This window comes from Arctopsyche grandis, chromosome 7 (assembly GCF_051622035.1).
Source record: "Arctopsyche grandis isolate Sample6627 chromosome 7, ASM5162203v2, whole genome shotgun sequence".
Classification (NCBI taxonomy): Eukaryota; Metazoa; Arthropoda; class Insecta; order Trichoptera; family Hydropsychidae; genus Arctopsyche; species Arctopsyche grandis.
Genome location: NC_135361.1, coordinates 31,239,134 through 31,260,399, shown reverse-complemented (window position 1 = coordinate 31,260,399; position 21,266 = coordinate 31,239,134). Strand labels below are relative to the sequence as shown.

The 21,266-nt window shown below is 37.0% G+C and overlaps 1 protein-coding gene and 2 non-coding genes across 4 annotated transcripts in view; 1 reads left to right on the top strand and 2 right to left on the bottom strand.

Moving 5' to 3' along the window:
• Positions 1-21,266, bottom strand: part of Syn2 (Syntrophin-like 2) — a 141,041-nt gene that overhangs the window by 2,687 nt on the left and 117,088 nt on the right. The window contains exons 3-10 of one of the 2 annotated variants that reach the window (XM_077435154.1): positions 20,369-20,503; positions 14,914-15,073; positions 14,658-14,783; positions 7,849-8,139; positions 7,592-7,776; positions 6,930-7,088; positions 6,576-6,803; positions 6,094-6,484 (exon numbers count right to left, since the gene is read on the bottom strand). In XM_077435154.1, the coding sequence (XP_077291280.1) occupies positions 6,275-6,484; positions 6,576-6,803; positions 6,930-7,088; positions 7,592-7,776; positions 7,849-8,139; positions 14,658-14,783; positions 14,914-15,073; positions 20,369-20,503 (1,494 nt within the window). In that variant the 3' untranslated portion in view covers positions 6,094-6,274. Of the gene's footprint in view, positions 1-6,093; positions 6,485-6,575; positions 6,804-6,929; positions 7,089-7,591; positions 7,777-7,848; positions 8,140-14,657; positions 14,784-14,913; positions 15,074-20,368; positions 20,504-21,266 lie in introns of those variants that run through there. The other variant, XM_077435153.1, reaches the window with a different exon arrangement.
• On the bottom strand, positions 18,622-18,694 carry TRNAR-ACG (transfer RNA arginine (anticodon ACG)). Its single transcript has one exon. It is a non-coding gene; the product is annotated as a tRNA-Arg (tRNA).
• Positions 18,830-18,902, top strand: TRNAR-ACG (transfer RNA arginine (anticodon ACG)). Its single transcript has one exon. It is a non-coding gene; the product is annotated as a tRNA-Arg (tRNA).

Here is a 21,266-nt window from a genome sequence, read left to right as displayed (position 1 = left end):
ACGTCACACATTCTTAAGGTCTGACCGCACTATTCGTCAAACGAACGATCCGACACGTCACAACAGTGTGCGACAATATTAGGTAAACCGCACTCGAACGACAGCATCGCGATGCGACACTACGCAGTATATTATGTCAATCATTCGAGGAAGAAGAACAATCGAGAAAAACCAAAAGATTATGGCTACATGCTATTTCAAAGTCACGATATGAAGAAGGATAATAATTGTCGCAAGGCAACCCCCACTCAATGACACGTTGCGTCAAAGTTGGTCGGAAAGCAAACTTTGACGCACGGTGTCGTTCTACGTCATGCGACTGTCGCGCAGTGCGTTGTCTCATACAATTTCATACAAACAATATTTGGTCGCGTACTGTTGTGAAGTGTCGGATCTTTCGGTTGACGCATAGTGCGGTCAGACCTTTAGAGACTTTGTAATACGATACTCATTACCTTTATTTGTAATACTTATTATTACAAATATTAACATATTATTGAATTATAAAGCATTTGTAAAAACATTAGTGCCGTCAAATTTCAACTGGCGCACATTGTTGAGTGTATTTGCGTTTGTAGAGATATAATTTACTAGTTGAATTGTATTCGAATATGAATAACCTAAAACGCCAGTTGGAATATATAAACTGAAAATACATCTCGGCCTTAACATATACATATATATAAAGCATGTCGGGGGAAAACTTTCAGAAAAAGTACTGATCTGATTAGAAATGAGAAACTGTACTAAGAAACCTCAAAAATGTATATACACATATATGGAATAGCTTAAGCACTAGGCTTTGCTCAGGCTTAAATTAATTTCGACAGATAAAGAAAATGCTGCAATTGTTTATGGTTCATGTTCATTGGCATATGATATTACCGACAACCTTTTGCACCCGAGATGTTTTTGTTTCTTGATGATTTCAATGTGTGCTTTCGGAAAGGAATTGATACACGAATTAACATAAAGTTATATGTTACACACATCTAATATGTAATTTCGAAAGAGACTTTGTATGTAAGGTTTGTTGGGAGCATCGAAAACAAATCAAAGTTTCTATGACGACGATATCGACATCGTTGAATATTATTTTTTTCGATTCAAATACATTTAATAAAAAAAAAACGAATGTTTAATATTAGATTGTTTTGCCATTTTTAAACTGTTTATATTACAAATGCCGAGCGAAGCCGGGTAAAACCACTAGCATAAATATAATGTAAGGTAATTTATAGGCGCGAGCGCGCGTGCACGTAATATTAATCGTAATAAAAAGTGCGCACATTACACGCTCACCAATTCAACCCGTTCGAAATGATGAATGAATGTGTGTGTGTGTGTGTGTGTGTGTGTGTATGGTCACCCGTCGCTCGGCCTGACGTCGCACATGCTTGTCGTCGCATATGCTTGTCCTAGCTCGGCCTGACGTCGCACATGTCTGTCGTCACTCGGACTGACGTCACATGACGCTCCACATTCCCCACCTCCCCACTACCACGCTTCCCCGCGTCTCCCCGACCACTTGACTCTGATTGGCTGTGTGTCCACGGTCCGGCACATACCCACATACATACACACATCACATCCGTTTTTATATATATTATTATTATTGGTTCATAGCAATTTATTATTTTGCAGTACATATTTGTGGTATACATCCGGAGAGCATCTACTCGACTTCCATGTTCTTCGCGAAACGTCCATTGCTAATGAGCTCGGTGAGAAAGTGGATTCTTCGCAAGCTCCGAGAATTGAGTCTGGCATCGCCCAAGCACTACATGGTTAAAAAGATTTTGCACAGCGAGAAAGCCATCGATATGGAACAGCAACGGCAACTGACAATGAAGAATTCCTTCATGCTGCATCCATACTCCGAATTCATACTGATATGGCAACATTTCATATTTATCGTGTTGCTGACTATTTGCTTCCTGGCTCCCGCTGCGACTTTTCTACAACGCAATGGTATGGTTTTGTGAAGTTTTAACTTTTTTAGGCGAGGGGAGTAAGTATAGACCGGACGTGAAACAAAACGCTTTAGGACGAAAGTACACTGAGTGGTACGTGGTACGTGTTTTTTTAAAGATACTTTTAAACATGCGAAAAATATGCAGCACCCATAGCCCACATACATGGCACACACAGTCCCAAAGATCACCCCCTGGAATGTTTTCGGTGACATTTCATCCGTGTATTTATCCTTGCTTGATGTGATTTGTTTTCTCCTCCTGTGACTCGCACAAATATGTTGGCAACGTCTCCAATATCTAGAGCGATATATCTGCTCAACCGGGTTGGTGGTGAAATTGACCTGCTTTATATAAGCTGTGCTGAACTGGTTTAGTGGTTGTTGAGCAACGTCCGTGGTTGTTTTTATCAATTATAAATATCAATGATTTTTCCATCAAAATATAACAGTTGGTTATTATTATTATGATGTTATGATTGTGTGACTGGCCACAGTGACGCGTTAGAGCAGAGCCACGCACACTCTTGATATTCGCGGCACACATTGTTTATGACTCGTAGAGTTTGTCAGCTACGTACATACATATGTACTGCATCGGCAGTCGCTAGCTAGTCGGTACATACATAGATGACAAAACATTAACTAACATCGGTTTTCTCCCTCACACGCGATCTCACTCGCACGCGTTAGATTGAAGTGGTGCCCGCGGCAGCAAAACTGCCGCGTCACTCACCTTGCGGTGCTCTGCGTTAGAGTACTCTGTAATGTCAATGTGGCTAACATTTTAAAAATAAAAATAACGGTGAATCCCATATTTGAGAAATTTTTCTGATCTCGGTTGCATATGGATATGAATACACGTGCGAGCTCTCAAACATATGCACTCTGCACGTGCAACTGCACCCGAATTCGGATTGAGGAACCCCCACTGTGAATCGGTCACAGCGGTGAGCCAAAGGACGTGACGTCCCGTACTACTCAGTGTGTTTTCGCCATTAACCTAGTGCAGAGCCACGCAGCCTCTTGATATTCGCGGAACACATTTTTTACCGCTCGTAGAGTTTTTCAGCTACGTACATACATGTGTACTTTATCGACAGTTGCTAGCTAGTCCATACATACATATATAGGTGACAAAACGTTAACTAACGTAGGTTTTCTCCCTCACACGCGATTGCGCTCGCACGCGTTAGATCAAAGTGGTGCGCACGGTACTAAAAGAGCCGCGTCCACCAGGTTGCGATGCTATGAAATGGCGACGTCTATCGTTCGTTTAGCAAAGTTGAATAACTTGCGCTTTATTTTTTGATAGTCGCATGTCTATATATTTTATGTGTATATGTATATGTATGTAACTTAAGCGTTTTTTTTTTATTATTTTAGAAGGAAAACCGATAATTATGATTATATTTTGCTCTGATTTTGTCGCCTTGCTTGATATATTGGTGAAATTTTTCACCGGAGCCCACCACGAACGGTTATCTGAAGTGATCTTCGACCTGCCCCACTCGGCTAGAGAGTACATCAAGAGAGATTTCGTGTTCAACTTTGTGGGATTTCTTCCCATTCAACACATACTGTACATCATCGGCAACAAGGTGTGGTTCGACGTGTCGCTCTTCTTCAAATGCTTTCATTTCCAGTGCGTGTTGATATATTTCGAGACGATATGCCACCAAGTAAGCCTCGACTTCAAGTGGATGTACCGATTCGACATATTCCTCAGGACGGTCATGCTGGTGCACTGGACGGCCTCCATTTACAACCACCTGGCGGAGATGTTCGTGGAGGATTATGTCGAGGAGATGAGCGGTCGGAGCACTTGGATCGTCTACTGCCTGTGTCTGTATTACGTGACCGGGATAATGTCGTCGTCGGGACAGAGGAATCTGGTGTTCGAGGACTACAACTACGATATGATATCGGCGAGTCTGATGGTCATCGGTTGCATCTTTCAAATCTACATGATCATGAAGGTGATCACCGCCACCGAGATGAGGTTCGGTCATAAGTTGGCCTTCGGCGAAAAGTTGGACGAGGCGAAGTGCTTCATGATTGACAAGCGTCTGCCGAGAGTAGTTCGCGACAAGATCTACATGTTCATGACGAGCAAGTTGTGCATGCTGAACTACAACGAGAAGAAGATCATGACTAGGCTCAACGATCATCTCAGGAAGGAGATCAAAATGCACAAATGCCAAACGTTACTGACGAGAGTGGCCATCTTTAAAAACATTTCGATGACCATTCTGGTGCAGATCGTGGATTTTCTCGTTCAAGACACCTACATGTCGGGGGATGTGAGTACACATATACATATATTGGATGTCTGAGGGACTTATGTACACACGATACACAAACATATGTAGTGGACTTAAGCAGTGCCGGCCTTACACCCTATGGCGCCCTCGGGGAATTTTTTTTAAGCGCCCCTAGAAATTGTTACAAATTATTTTGTGACATTGTAGACCGGAGATAAGTTTCAATTTCAAATAATCAATTTAAGTTTCGCCTTTGGCACTCTAAACTAAAATTTTTTTGGGTCTTTGGCGCCCTAATTTTAAATTTTAAAGCGCCTTCGGTGCATGGAGTGGCGCCCCAATATACTCGGCGCCCTCGGGCACCGCCCGACCCACCCCCCCCTAAAACCGGCACTGGACTTAAGAAAGATATTCACTTTCATTTGTTAAAATTTAATAGTTTTTGACGCGTACACGCGAGAAACTGCTTCTTAGCATCCTATAAACCGACGCGAATAAAACACCACTTTTAACCGCTTAGCTGCCCAAAGCGCCTTAAGGCGCAAACAGCCGTATCTATTATACGCTCAGCGCGTCGGCTGGGCGTCTAAGCGGTTAAAACACACCCGTGGTAACAATTTTATTCACGCTACGTTTTTTACGCGGCGTTTTATTCACATCGGTTTGTGACATGATTTAAATGGAGTGGCTTAGAAGAACTTGGGAATTTAGTGTTTATTGGCTTTAGTGTCTATCGTGTATAAGTCCTTTCAGAGTAGTCATATTGGAGATTAGAAATCAGACTAAATACAGGTCATCGCAATGGTGACAATTCAGACGATATAGTATTGAATAGTTAATCAGCTGTTGGTTTGAGTTCTAATAACGTTTTTGACAGTGACAGTCAGAGAAATGTTATAATAATAGAAGTGGCTTTAAGGTCTGACCGCGCACTATACGGCCGTCGACTGCTGCAGCACGACACAACACGGCAAAGTTTATACAAAAGGCAACTCTGTCGCGTGACGCGTAGTGCGTTATATCTCATACATTTTCATACAAACAATATTTGGCCGCACGCTGCCGTTCGTGTCGCAGACGCATAGTGCGGTCAGACCTTTAGGCGTCATATTGTTGTCTAGTGAGGAATGTCCACAGACCTTTTCAAATAATTTTAGCGTCAGTCGTATTTGATGCTTGGTGCTCGACGTGTGTCCGATAAAAACTTCTCTGTTTGTTTATATTATTCGCAAGATTGGCAAATGTATAGTTAAAAATTGCACAATGCATTCAAAAACACACAATAAACAACATGGGATCATTTAAGTTACATATTATTCAATTAACATCGTAGTTTGCCAGTTTTTAAAAGTGTCATGGCGATCGCCCGCATTCTACATAAAATTTCAGGGGTGGCACCAGAGAAATGTAAAACTTATTTTTAATTATATGTAAAAATATTTTTCTTGGTGGCGCCGAATACTCAATTATATTAATATCCAATTATTTAAGTTTAATTAATATAAACATCGTTTATTTTATGTTATACATATTTTTGTTGAAACTATACATTACACGTTAATTTAAGAGTTGCCAAAGACAGACAAATGCAAAATGCAAAGTGGATAAAAATAGTCCGCCAACTGAGAAAATAAACGGATTGGCCACCAACACCCAACTCCACCATATACTCAAATTGTAAATAAAACTATATCAAAATAAAACTTTAATTTCTATAGTGAATATGTGATGACCCTGATTATATTCCGTGCGTTGTAGCGTAGTTATGGAGACGTACCGCGTCTTATTGACACAGGCAATTTATTGGTAAAGGCACTTCTATTATTATAACATTTCTCTGGTGACAGTACTATAATTGAGGTTGTAAATATATGTAATTCAGTCAGTCTTCAATAGTTTGATTCACGAATTGACCATCATTTACGATTGAACCTGGTATTTTATAGATGAAATATTATGATTTTAATTAAGAATTAATTTTCTGTATAAATTTTAGTACATTATAAAATCAGGACAGAAAAACAGCTCAATGCTTTTCTTAGTAACGGGATTGATTGCTGTTGAGAACGCCTCCGGTTTGGAGATAGCTCATTTGGACGACGGAGACTATTTCGGCGAGGAATCGTTGCTCAAAGGAAATAGAAAGAGCATTTTTAGCTACTTGGCTTTGGAAACATGCGACATTTACTGTTTGAAATTCGAAGATTGGAGAAAAATTACTGATCAGGTGCCGGAACTGATTGAAGCACTTAAAAAAATGATTGTTGAAAATAGAACATAAATTGGTTGTACATTAAAATCAAGGTGTTTTTATTGGAATGTGTTTATAGCATTATTACCCCTAATTTAATGACCGACGTGAGAATAGCAGCTGTCCAGGCGCTCTCGATGCGGAGCAGCTCCTGACGAGTCTCAACGCTCAGGTATCGAGGACCAGCCGCTCCGGATGCCTGCACCAGGAAGCAGTGTTGTCGCCAATCGACATTTTCACTCTCCTTCACAACACGAAACATCGTTTGGTATACTTTGAGCACGTAGGGACATTTCGACAAGCCGGCAACATTCACCTGAAAGAGAGATATATTTACTTGGATCTATTTTTTAGATAAAATAGCTAATATTAAATAAAATTTGAGGTTAAAAAATAGGCTACAACTGTTTAGATGAAGGTAAATAGGTCTGTGTATACTAACAGGTGGTGTATCGAACAGCATAACATCGGTTCCTTTGAGTGTGAGAAACCTCGGTTTGTAAGTCTGCCAAGGTTGATTGTTGTTCAACACCCCTTCATGTACCCATCCCATATATTCTATTCTTTCACCGGCAGCAAAATTTCTATTGTATAACTTAGTCTGAAAGTAATTATGATAAATATAATATAAAATTGAGTGCTGGAGTTTCTCAATGGATTGTCTGCAGACTCCTCAAAGTTCTCAAGTTACATAAGTGGGCTATAGAATCGATTTATATGAAAACAATAGCTTTTTTGTCATTGCTATAATGGACCATAATAAGAATTCCAGGTTAATGATAATTTTCGTATATTATATATAAATTGAGTATAACAAGTATATATGTATATTGACTAGTGCCATTTTCTAGGACTAAGGTAGTCTAATATAACGAACCCTATTTATAATATTACATAGCTGTTGGTTTGAATCTGTTTAGCATTTACTTTCGGTTAGAAGCATGCATTGCTATTGAAGAAGAACTGATCCAAATATGATGCATGATTTTTAATTAATATAAAACGTATTATTTCTATGCATAGCTCAAATTAAATACACGTCGGAGTCTGCAGAAGTTAATGTTGAACATGACAGTATTATATTATATTATATAAATAGAATACCTGTAGATTAGTCAGGCCGACAATGTTATCGGTGATAAGTTTCAACCATTGAGACATGATAGCCAAATCATCACAGTGAATAACCCCGGTGGAAGCTCCGTTGATACCTCGCACTTCGAACGAGTTGGGTCGAAGTTTGTCGGTGCCGAAGACGTAGCGGGTGACGTAAGCCATCATGAGAGGAACTGAAATACCAACAAATATCATTAATTAAACGTTGAAATGCATCAAATTGAAGTATGTGTGTGAAGTATAACCTGTTAAGATGTCGACCCAATGCTTCCGTCCGATGGAGCCAACGTAGTCGGAGGCTACGGAGGAAGGTCGACTGTTTGTAGCTGATCCAGCTCGACTCCAGCAGTCATCGTTTCTGCCGAGACTGTTGTGGTTAGCTGACAGGCTTGTCTCGGTGACGGGGGTGCCTTTGACGCTGGCATTATCGTGGTTGTGGTTGTCTCCGAGGCCGGCTACGCTGCCCCAGCCTCCGTTGGCATGATGTTGAGGATGCTCGTCTCCTGCTATGCTCTCATTGTCAGACGTGGCGTCAGCTGGAGATCAATCAAATACTGATTAAATTAAGTAGAAGTTAATTGATATACATTTTCATATGTACGTGACATTGCAGGAATGGAGAGTTGCGATGACGGAAGTACTTTTTTATCGACCATTAAGAAATTGTAGAAAAAATAATGATTTTTATAGTGGTTTTGACGTCCATACTAATATAATACGTGTGATTTGGCCTTGAAAAGTGTTTGATTGATTGGTTTTAACAATTTGACTAGCCGTCGATGTACATCTTCAATTTTTCAATTCATATTGCTTTATTGACTTATTATAAGATTAAAATACAATTAATATTTGTAAATTTCATTATTACAGCGTTTCTCAACCGGGGAAGATCGTTTAAGAGTACGTGAAAAAATATTAATAATAACAATATCATTTGAAGCGAAAACATTTGAAATTATTGCGTTGCAATGCCACTCATTCCCGTTTTTCTCGTTTCCGTTCCCGTTTTTGGCCGATTTTTTTTCACAGTAAGCTTCCCGGACATGCATACAATAAATCCAGAAAGTTCCATCGTATAGTAATGCATGCAATTCCCGTTCCCGTTTCTCGATGCGTTTCGATAAGTGAATGTTTCAGTTTCTAATTAATACTTAATAATCAAATTAAATTATAGTAAAGTATAGGAACGCATACGTGACAGACAGACACACATTGATTTTTATATACATATATGTATGTAGGATTGTTATGAGTGGTACGCAATGTAAGGTTGGTATGAGTGGTACGTAATGTAAGGGTTGGCATGCGTGCGCGCAAGTTGGTTACCAACGTACACATTTCCTTAACTACACACTGGCGCTTCATACTTTCGCGTCGATAAAATCGTAATTACAAATATTATTATTAAGAGGTTTTTTCCCGTTTATTTTCACAGTAATCTTCCCGGACATGCATACAACAAATCCTGAAAGTTCCATGTAATCGAACAGACAAACATTCAATTTTATATATATAGATGTAATTTAAATTCATGATTCGTATAGAGAAATTACACTGTTCAACATGAAAAATGGTTCAGAGACGAGATATGACTTTTCTTATACATAGATCTATGCCCAGTGAACACGAATCTGGTATTAAAAAAATGTTGATTGGCTCGAGATTCGGAGATATGTGTTTTTTAAATCGCGTGATTTTTCTATTCTTGGTGTTGTTTGGTCGATGTCTCAAAATCTGTCAATTTCCTGTTCAAAATTAATACTGGAATCTATAGTCGGGTATTTTATCTTTCATTTTTAGTACTTTTCAGCTTTCAAATCTCTGTACATAAGTAGTCGTCCAGTTCAAATGAAAAGTCAAAAGTACGTATTTTCACTTGGGATTTTTTTCCCACTGTTAATACTATTTTATATTGAGTATTTTCTATTGACACATGTTTATTGGGATAGTGTTCTGGCCACACTATTTTTTGTTTTCGTTTAAAAGGGTTAATTGGAAGTGTGCTGAATTTTAAATCGGTAAAATTGCGAGCTAAAAGCACGTACTAGTATTTACTCGTATTTACACGAATCTGAATTGAATTAATAGGGATAATATATTAAATTGTCTTTGTATGAGAATAAAATAAAATTCTACTTAGAAAAATCATATGTCGACTATTCTTGTGGATTAATAACAAAAATTCGTTTATTTTATCGAGGTAAGCCAGTTATCAATATAATTTTTATTGGTGACTTTAGTTGAGAAGAAAAAAAATAATTCAAACCTTGTAAAAAGTAGTCGGAGTCGGTTGATTTTTTACGACTCCAACTCCATAGCCCTTGTAATTAGTTTATTATTAGATATACATATTCTGTCTGCATGTAATCGATTTTTAAGCAATTAAGATGATACATAGTCATATCCAGTAGTTCTAGAGATTTTTTTTCAAATGAAGTATTTTTAGTTAAGTGCAAGCATACACATCTTTCACATTTGCAGTCATTAAGGGTTCAGCTTTTTGATCTCTATTCTAAAGCTCAACCAACATTCTCAACATACATACATATATGTATGTACACATACACAACCCGGGACACTTGCACAGGACTGGCTCTTTCATTAACGCCGCAGCACGAAAGCAAAAAAAAATATAGAGTAAGTAGTAGGATGTGATGAAAAGGGACACATTTTTGTGAGACAAATACTGCATGGTACTGAAAATAGGGTGGATTGACTTTTTATGGAATATTTTACTTTAAAACCCTGAAAACTAGAAACAGTCTCGTTCTCCGACGAAAGGGTCTCTCGGACTGTATTGAGGGCTTAAGGGTCGAATTATTTCACCCATTAAGCGGGCTTTGATATTATTAATTTATTTATGAAATACGTATATATTTTATATTAATGGAAAATTATTTTAGACGATACAAATAATTGTCAACGTTATGTTATGGACAGCAAAACTTACGGTAATATTATTTAAGACCTTGCATTGAATTATATTGTAATAATCTAATATATAATTTCGAAAGAGACTTTGTATGTACATATGTATGTATGTAATGTTGGTTGGTAACATCGAAAACAAATCTATGAGTTTATATGACGACGATAAAAAAAAAATGAATATTTACTATTAGATTCGCCATGTTTAAGCTGTTTATATTACAAATACTGAGCGAAGCCGGGTAAAACAATTAGTATTATATAGTTAAATATAGAAATCATATATATGTATATAATATATGATTTCGACATACGACAAGTACATATGTATAAAAAAAATCACTTAAATGTTTTTGGTATCAAAAAATCATTCCATTATGCTTAATAGTACAGCCATTGATTCAATGAGTACAACATAACCTCATTTATTTATCAAATTACGTACCAATTGTCGAAATAAACTGACCGTTTAATTTAAAATACTGATCAAACGATAAATACACCATCCGTTTGTCTACTGAGCCCTATGCTATTTTATTTACTTACCATTTATTATAATAACAGATAATTTTTTTAAACAGATAACCGTTTTACTAAAACAACCGATGATTTAATATATACATATATGCTGACCGTAAAATTATATATAAAATACTGTCTTTGTCTACTGGTTCAAATGTATGTTATTTTATTTACTGACCATTTAATTAAAGTACTGACTTCATATATAGCCAGCAGTTTGGCTTAGTGGTAGTGTATATATGTATTTAGCACCACTGAGGTCAAAGGTTCGAGTCCTCGCCACTGCTGGTTAGATTTGGTGGTTTTGTGACTCCAAATCGATCGTTTCTCTATCAGAGTTTGCCAATTTTATCTGATCATTGCTGAAACGGTTCCTGAAAATTGGTATTAGATCTAATCCTGTTGTCACAAAATCTGCCTGTGTATAATTTGTAATAATTATACACAGTAATCTGAAATCTATAGATATCTCTATAATTTCGTATTTATTATATGTATAAAAATTGTATACAAAAAAAATCTAAAAATAATCCATAGATTTCTCTATGATTATTATTTCTGATTAATTGTTATATGCTATATATTCTGATGGTATATGTATGTATTGCTGTATTTCTGATTTCTGATTGTTTATGTATTCTGTATTTCGTTAACGTACACCCGTCGCATTGGAGCAAATCTGTAATGGCGAGTGCATATTGATTTGTAAAAATAAAAAATAAATATAAAATACACTTTTTCCTAATTTTTTATTAATATAAGTAATAAATGGCCAAGAGCGTTTAAAATCGTATATCGAAGCTTCAATTTTTTAGTGGGACTCCCCGTGACTCGAAAGCATAGTATGCTATGACCACTAGTCCACGCTGCTGGTTCGACCTTACTTAAGAAGGATATTCAACTACCGGTTAACAGTTTCTATATACTATGAGATATGTACATATATGCATTCACCTGGTCTCTAGTAAACACCACACTAAGGACCAGGTGAAGTCTTTGAGTTTAAACGGGCTGTTTGCAAGTCCGCTCTTTAGAACCTCTTCTGAGTTGACCCATTTTGCTTAAAGATTGAAGATTAGACATGAAACTTCTCGATATCAACTGGAAAGAGAGTAAACTCTCGACTAGCACTCGACGTGATTAACACGAAGCGTATTCGTCCTGAGACAATGTTCGCCCTTGATTTGTAAATTTGGGCAAAGTTTGCAAAATATTTGCGACTTTGAATAAGGGAAGGGTGTTTGCAATGGAAAGTTCCGAGCTTTCGCATTCGAGCTCTTCAATATTACTTATTAAACTTTTGTCCTATGAAACGGAGCTTTTGGTGCATATTTTATCATACTTATTACGAATGTATACGAGGGTCGTTTGTGTGAAATCAGACTGAAAGAAATACGGGACCAGTTCTTGTATATAATTGAAAATGTTTCTCGATTTATATTTTTACAAACCTCCTTTACGTTTCACATTAATTCAATGTCTAATCCTCTTTCAAGGTAATAACAACGAATCGGTTGTTTTATAATACTTACATAGGCTTTGAATGCTGGATTATTTAATCAGATTGAATACACTTTGAGAAGTGTATATTTGGTAGACCACAAAAAATATAAAGTAAATCAAATGGGTGAGAAAACTAAGCATTTGTAGTCCAACTAGTCGTACAACTTATTGAGACGATTTATCGCTGGTAGACTATGTCCACATTCATACGAGCGACAAATTAGTAGGTACTAGGTAGCATGAATCGACGGCATATATCTGTAGAGAATGTAGAAAGAAGAAAGGTAACAGTACTTTTAGGCTGATTGAGCTAGAAAAAAACAGCAGAATAGACTAGTGGTTAGCATATAATGCATTGAACAAAGTGGTCATTGAAACGGGTCCAATAAATTGGCAACCTTACCCATTTTCTCGGAAATCTCGAGTTTCCAGCAATCTCAGATTTCGCTGAATTGTATATAATACTGCTAATTAGGTTTTGAATGCTGGATTATTGAATCAGATTGAATACACTTTGAGAAGTGTATATTTGATTTACCAAAAAAATATAAAGTACATCAAATGGGTGAGAAAACTAATGAAAGCATTTGTAGTCCAACTAGTCGTACAACTTATTGAGACGATTTATCGCTGGTAGACTTTGTCCATAATCAAGTGACAAATTAGTAGGTACTAGGTACCACGAATCGACGGCATATATCTATACAGAATGTAGAGATAAGAAAGGTAATATTACTTTAGGCTGATTGAGCTAGAAATAACCAGCATTATAGACTAGTGGTTAGCATATAATACTTTGAACAAAGTGGTCACGGGTTCATATCTCACTGGTTTCTGCTGGTCAGACCTTGGATTTGTGACTCCAGGTCGATCGTTTCCTATCAGAGTTTGCCAATTTTTCTAATTTTCATTGAAATGGTTCCAAAAAATTGGCAAACTTACCCATTTTCTAGCAAATTTTGAGTTTTCAGCAATCTCTGATTTAGCTAAATTGTATAAAATACTGCTATTACATTCATATAACATACATATGTATGTCTATATGAATGTAATAGATATGTATTTACTTTGTATAATATTTGGATCAAATGTACATTGTTTCTGGCCAGGGAGGCACATTGGGGTTACCTGTTAGGCCTTCCTGGTATATATATATATAAAAAAAAAATAATAATAGTTACATAGGGTTTGAATGCTGGATTATTGAATCAGATTGAATACACTTTGAGAAGTGTATATTTGGTATAACAAATAAATAGAAAGTGAACCATATGAGTGAGAAACCTAATGAAAGCGTTTGTAGTCCAACTAGTCGTACAACTTATTGAGAAGATTTATCGCTGGTAGGATTTGTCCACATACGAGCTACAAATTAGTAGGTACTAGGTACCACGAAAAAAGAAAGGTAGTAGTACTGTGGGCTAATTGAGTTAGAAAAGTGTGTGGATTTGGATTAATGACTGTAAAAAACAAATAAAAATGGACATTTGATAGTAAAAATTACTTTTATCGTATGAATTTACACGGATTTTCGGTTTTAAGTATTTTTTTGTCTTTGTTTTAGTCTAAAGAGGTTCACAAATGAAACCATTTATTTATCGTTTATCGGCCGTAGACTTGAAATGACAAATCAGTAGGTAGCTTGTTCGGAAGACTGATATGTAGGTTTGATTTATAGCTCTTAAAATATATGCGTTAGTTCAATATACTTAATATATGTATAATTTACTTATCTAGAATACTAGATTCCAAGTAATTGGAACCGAAACACTTTGACCTATTAAATTATAAGTGATAGTTAATAATACCTACAGTTGAGCAAGTTGTTTTCATAATTAGTCGTGCAACTTATCGAACTATTTTTTGCTCGTAACATTACTTTCAAGTTCAAAAAATATTATTAAATTAATATAATAGTATTAATCCACTTTTACATTGAACGACGTTAAACCAAATAAAATATTAACACTTTTAAATCCTTTGATTAAAAATTCAGGCTCAAAAAAGGGAGCTTTGGAGCAATAAATTTTTGCGAACAATGTTTTTAAACCCACCTCAACTTTTCATACTATTATACATTCACGAAAAAAAAAAAACTAACCCTGCTTTTGTAAAAATGGTGTTGCAGCTCTGTAATGTTTCACAGTAAGAACAACAAGATCACCAGCATTTCTGAGAATGTTCACAGCATCATCATGTGGACAGGCCGTAATGTACTCTCCATTAACTGTAACAAAAAACAACGAGTGATGATTAGGTTAAAAGTCAACTCGTCCACATCTCGACATAGTTTGACGTCATTTCAGATTGGACACGTCACATAAATTTCACTTTACCAAGTAGTGATAAATGCATACCTTTTATTACGGCATCACCGACGAATAGTTGTCCCGTCTGATCGGCAGCTTGGTCCTTGTATATCCTGGAGATCAGGATTGGAAGTTTGTGCTCGGCCCCACCCTTGATGCTCAATCCTAGACCGCCAACTTTTTGTCTAGTTATTTGAACCATTCTTTCCTATGAGACAAACATTTAAATAGTGTTTAAATATTGTAACGTAGAGATTAGGTGATTGGTGGATCCGTCTAACACTGGTTTACTATCGCTGATCACTTGCGTTCGCGCCAAAAAGGCCTCGACGAATGAACGAGCTGTATACAACAGCCAATAAGGTACATGAAGAGATTGGAAAGGAGATGCCAATTTACAGGATCCGTTTCAATGAAAATTACAAAAATTGACAAACTCTGATAGGAATCGATCGATCTGAAATCAAAAACCAACAGCTACTAGTGGGAATTGAACCGCGACTACTCTGCTTGAAAACATAATAAGCTAACCACTAGTCCACGCTGCTGATAAATGAAAACAAATGAACAATCGAGTATAAAAATAACAATTGATATTAATATAAATAGCACGTTTGATCTAGGATTGGAGTCCTGGATCGAACAGCTCCCAAGGATGCGTGTATGTTTGTTTTTTGCATGGAAAACTATAGAGATTTCAAAAAATAAATATTACAACATCAGAAGTTCATAATAATGCAGGAAATTATATGCCATGAACACACATGTACTTATTTGTACATACATAGAAGTACGGGTGAGTTACGTATATATGTATATATAAGAATGCAGGAGATCACGTCATGACTAGATAATGGAGAATGATTAGGGCAATGGTAAATAACAGTACACGTTCCAACACAGCTGAAAGCAAGAAAGCAAAATGAATCTCGTAAAAAAAGGTAGGTATTTGAAGAAATTTAGAAGACCCCCCCCACAACAGGGAGCCAAGCACACGACGTGCCGTTCTTCTTTGTGCGATTTGTGCCTAAAAGTACTCGCTACGTTTTTCACTCCAATCTAGAAAACCCCTCTACACGTCCACGCTATATAAAAGTACATATTACAATATTAACTGATAGTACATACAATATCGACGAGGTCCAAGATGTGGAGATTGCACATTTTGAATTAATTTCGGCTTGGGAGACGCCTGGTGCATTTTTACATACGTATGTAAATAGGTACATAAAACAACACATGTAAGGGCTCCCAGGGATGTGCCGTTAAGGGTCGTTAAGCTTCTGCCTAACACCGAGAGGCGCCGGGTTTGATTCCATGAGCTGACCTCGATTGAAAAGAATTAACGAGACATCTATGAATTGTACATAAATTTTATTGTACATTAATCATACTGAAATAGTGGTGACATAGTAGGTAGGAAGGATTTTAGCCAAATTTTAATCGGGAACCGTTTCAACAATGAAATCAGAGAAAATTGGCAAACTCTGATAGAAAACGATCGACCTGGTAGTCACAGATATCTAGGTCTGACCAGCAGCACTACAGATATACTCTTTTCAATTGAGGTCGGCTCATGGGATCGAACCCGGCACCTCTCGGTGTTAGGCAGAAGCTTAAAGGTCTGACCGCACTATGCGACAACCGAACGATCCGACACTTCACAACAGTACGCGACCAAATATTGTTTGTATGAAATTGTATGAGACATAACGCATTGCGCGACAGTCGCATGGCGTAGAACGACAGAGAAGTGTCATTGAGTGGGAGTTGCCTTGCGACAATTATTCTCCTTCTTCATATCGTGACTTTGAAATAGCATGTGCAAAAATAATCGTTTGGTTTTCCTCGATTGTTCTTCATCCTCGCATATCAAAGGTATACTATAATAGCGTCCGTTTCGTCCATCTTGCTCCGAGGTACCGAACGAATGATTGACATAATTTACTGCGTAGTGTAGCATCGCTGTCGTTCAAGTGCGGTTTACCTAATACTGTCGCACACTGTTGTGAAGTGTCGGATCGTTCGTTTGACGCATAGTGCGGTCAGACCTTAACGACCGAATTCTTAAAAATTTCAATATTTGGAATACAGAATAAAATTTTTAAATATTTGGTACTTGTTTGGTTTAGTTGGACGAAAAAGCTGTAACAATACACCTATTTTGAAACTAACCACCGTGACAGGTGAAATACGTATGTATGTAGAATAAAATTGTATTTTTGCCGCTCTTTTGGGGGCTTTCGGCATATAAAAAAGGACCACAAGGATTGCAATCCTTCCGACCCGTCGCAGACATCACAATTAGCCGTCCTCGTGTCCATTAATCATTCCAACAGAGCGAAAGGGTTGACGCGCGCAATTCCACCCTTTCAACGAAAGCGGAGAAGGGTACGCCAGGTTGGCCAACTGTGAATCTAAGACGAAGATAATGACGATTGCATCGTCAACGGAAGCTCATTTCAGTGAGAATTTGCAAAGCAAACCAATCAAATCCATTCACACTACCAAACATATTAAGGGTAAACTTCTTGGGGATTGGAACGGAAGTGGTAACGAAAAGTGCGTGCGTCACTATCACACTTATTAAAGTATATGTACATTTATTTATTTATACATATATTTAGACCAGACATATAAGCATAATACAAATCTAATATATAATTTCGAAAGAGACTTTGTATGTATGTAAATATTTTTGGTTGGAAATTGGTTGGGAACTTCGAAAACAAGTCAAAATTTCCATGACGACATGGGGACGGGGGACGGGAGGCGCTGGGGGGGGGGCGCCAGATTCTGGTATAATATATAATTTCGAAAGAGACTTTGTATGTTTGTACTATAGTTGGTTGGAAATCGAAAACAAATCAGTTTCTATGGCGATTCGATGAATATTTACTATTAGATTCGCCATGTTTAAGCTGTTTATATTACAAATACTGAGCGAAGCCGGGTAAAACAACTAGTAATATATTTTGTATTTTGTACATAAGTACTGACGTTTTAAACGTCTATGGACAATCAACAAATTTTTTTTTAAATAGAAAATTTGCGAGAAATACAATATGTAGGTAGCATATTTTTTATAAGATTTTTAACATTTCAAACATTGAAATGTGTGAAAATTAATCGGCAGCGTGGACTAGTGGTAAGCGTATTATGCTTTCGAGCAGAAAATGTAAGTTTATCAAAAAATTTATCCATATACATATCTATGTGTCGTCTATGATGCTTTTTAAAATTATTCTAAAAATTGTATATCGACGTTTGTAATTAACTAGGAAGCATTGAGGTTTAACTGTTAGGCCTTCATGGTATATACATGTAGAAAAATAAAATATGTGCCATTACAGGAATTACCCGAAGGCGACACATACTAAGATTTTTTTTGTATATATGTAACTACTAACATTTTTAAACATCCATGTATCTAATATACATATAATTTCGAAAGAGACTTTGTATGTAACATTGACGATTCGATATTTTTTTTCGATTCAAATAAAATTAATAAAAAAACAAATGAATATTTACAATTAAATTCGCCATGTTTAAGCTGTTTATATTACAAATACTGAGCGAAGCTGGGAAAACAACTAGTAATACATATTTTGTATTTTGTACATAAGTACTAACATTTTAGACATCTATGGACAATCAACAAATTTTTTTTTAAACAGCAAATTTACGAGAAATACAATATGTAGGTAGCATATTTTTTATACGATTCAACAAATTCGAGATGTAAAAAAGCATCGATCCTGCCAGGATTCGAACCTGGAATCTTCTGATCCGTAGTCAGACGCGTTATCCGTTGCGCCACAGGACCTTAAAATCTACCTTTTTGATTCATAAATATAAATTGTATATTATCTTATCAATTCTGATAACGACAGGCCCTATCTTATCAATTTTTCGCTGATAAAATGATTTTTATTTTACTATCGAATCGGAGTGATCAATAGGTCCTGTGGCGCAACGGATAACGCGTCTGACTACGGATCAGAAGATTCCAGGTTCGAATCCTGGCAGGATCGATTCTTTTTTGCAAAAAATATTTAGACCTTTGTGTGCAACTTCCACTAGAATTCCATTATATCCTTCTTGCGGAATATAAAATCCACTCCACTCACTGAACGAACTCTACTCCTATTACCCTTAGTGCGCTGACGTCTTTTCTGTTGAAAGCCAGCCACGCTGAAAATTTCGCCAATATTTCCAACTAGAATTATTTAGAAATCCAGAAGAAATCAGGTATAATAAGAGATATAAAAAATGACCGAAAGCCATGTGAAACGTAAAGGAGGTAAGTAAAAATTGTAGCTAATCCAAGCAAACCCTAGATAACTACCGTCGAGGATTTCGAGTTTTGTAAAGGTGTGTCTCTCTAATATGTAGACTCTCTAATATATCTTGCAACAATATAAAATTAACAAAAGGAGTCTTTTAATGAATGTATTTGTCCAAATCTTCTTCATTGTTTTTAAAATGAAGAAGAACTCATAATCTAAATTCCAAGCCACAATCTAAAATACTCAGCAGTTAGGGATTTTTATCGGGTAATTCTGCTATGGTTATAAATTCAGAAATTCCGGTGTAAACCAGTCTTTATAAACATTGACACGGATTACACGACCCATGTTCAATGCATTTTTTTTTCAATGCTACCTGGAAAGGCTTAGCGGGTAGTATTCTTGTTTATTTTTAACATACTCAAAATACAACGCCTATCGGCGTATTTCAAGCTCATGAAATTATTGGCAAAACGCCAATCGGCGTTGGTCAGCATTCAAAGGGTTAAAAGTCGGCCTCCCCCACCACTGATATGACGTCATTCAAAACGGTAAACTTGCATAAAAACTTATATTCTCAACGTACATGTAAAATTTTCAAAGTCTATCGGCGTATTGCAGGCCCATAGACTTGTCAGCAAAACGCCGATCGGCGTTGGTCAGCATTCAAAGGGTTAAGTCGAGGTCAGCTCACACGGCGACCTCTCGGTGCTTAGTTATTGTAGCATATGCTAAAAGGAGCCGCCGTTATAAATGGTTTTCGAGGATTATCTACAGGATTAAGTGCTGTCGGCTAACAATGGAGACCCCCAAATGGACTTAGTGGTCGGTAACGGCATTCGGTCGCTTCCCACTAGAGTTCTCAGAACTGACAGCGCGAGACCGTGGGACTGCATATCTGGTACACGTGACTATAACAATAGGTAAACAAACGCGTCGAGGAAGATGCAGTGAGCGATCTGCGTTTTATAAGCAGGTACTTAGGCCGTATGAAGGCATTCTGGATGGAGCACTGGCAGTGCGTGGATCACCTTAATCATCCAATACATGCTGTGAAGCGACTTTGGCTTTGACAATCAATACAATTTTGAAGGTCTATTTATAAACGCACATACCAGTGCCGGCGATGTTTATTTTCCTTTACAAATACACCTTTTTTGAATTTTTTACATGTCATAAAAGGATTTTATGAGGCATGTCTGTCTGCTTACCCTGGCGTGCATAGCTGGTCTCGTCTCTCTGGGTGGGGCTTCTTTTTGCACGGCGAGAGTCTCCATGGATAGTCGTAATCTTGCCGGTTCTGGACGAGTTTTCCCATCGCTGACTCTCACCATCCCAGTCCGGATCTGCAACAACATAATATTCGCATTAGATCGAAATGGAAGAGTCGTGTGGCTCGAGGCAACCCGCCGAGACACAACTTCGACGAGATAGACGAAAGACTGATTTTTTTTACGTGTCTCAGTTCCAAAAGGTCTCACGCGATACCGTCGAGACACACAAACAGTTGAACGGGACGTTTATACGCAGACGTAGCGTGTTTTTCAAGTTTTATGGGGCAAATGAAACGAAACTTTTCTAATAAATACTTGCCCACTGAAAATGGATGCGATGGTTACCGGTGAATTGCTCGAAATCAATTGCTCAAACGTCATATTGCTCGAAACACGATCCCTCGAATTATAATAAATATATAATATTATAACACACGACCTTTCAGACAAAATATCTTATTAGAAGTAAGATATTTTGTCTTATTGTTGGATAATGCGACATATATATGTATATAAAAAATTCACACATATCGGTTATGTGAGCATTTTCAATACAAATTGAGCGAAAATGTAGGTAAACTTACACAGGACAAAAGTTCTACTTCCGGCTGTCGGATTTGGTTCGAAATTTTTTTTATTACTTAAAAACCACTATAATTATACTGTTCGACAAATGACGATTTTTTTTGGGTTCAGAGACGAGATATGACTTTTCTTATAGAATTATGCCCAGTGAACACGAATCTGGTAATAAAAAATGTTGATTGGCTCGAGATTCGGAGATATATGTGTTTTATAAATCGCGCGATTTTTCTATATCTTGGTGTTGTTCGGT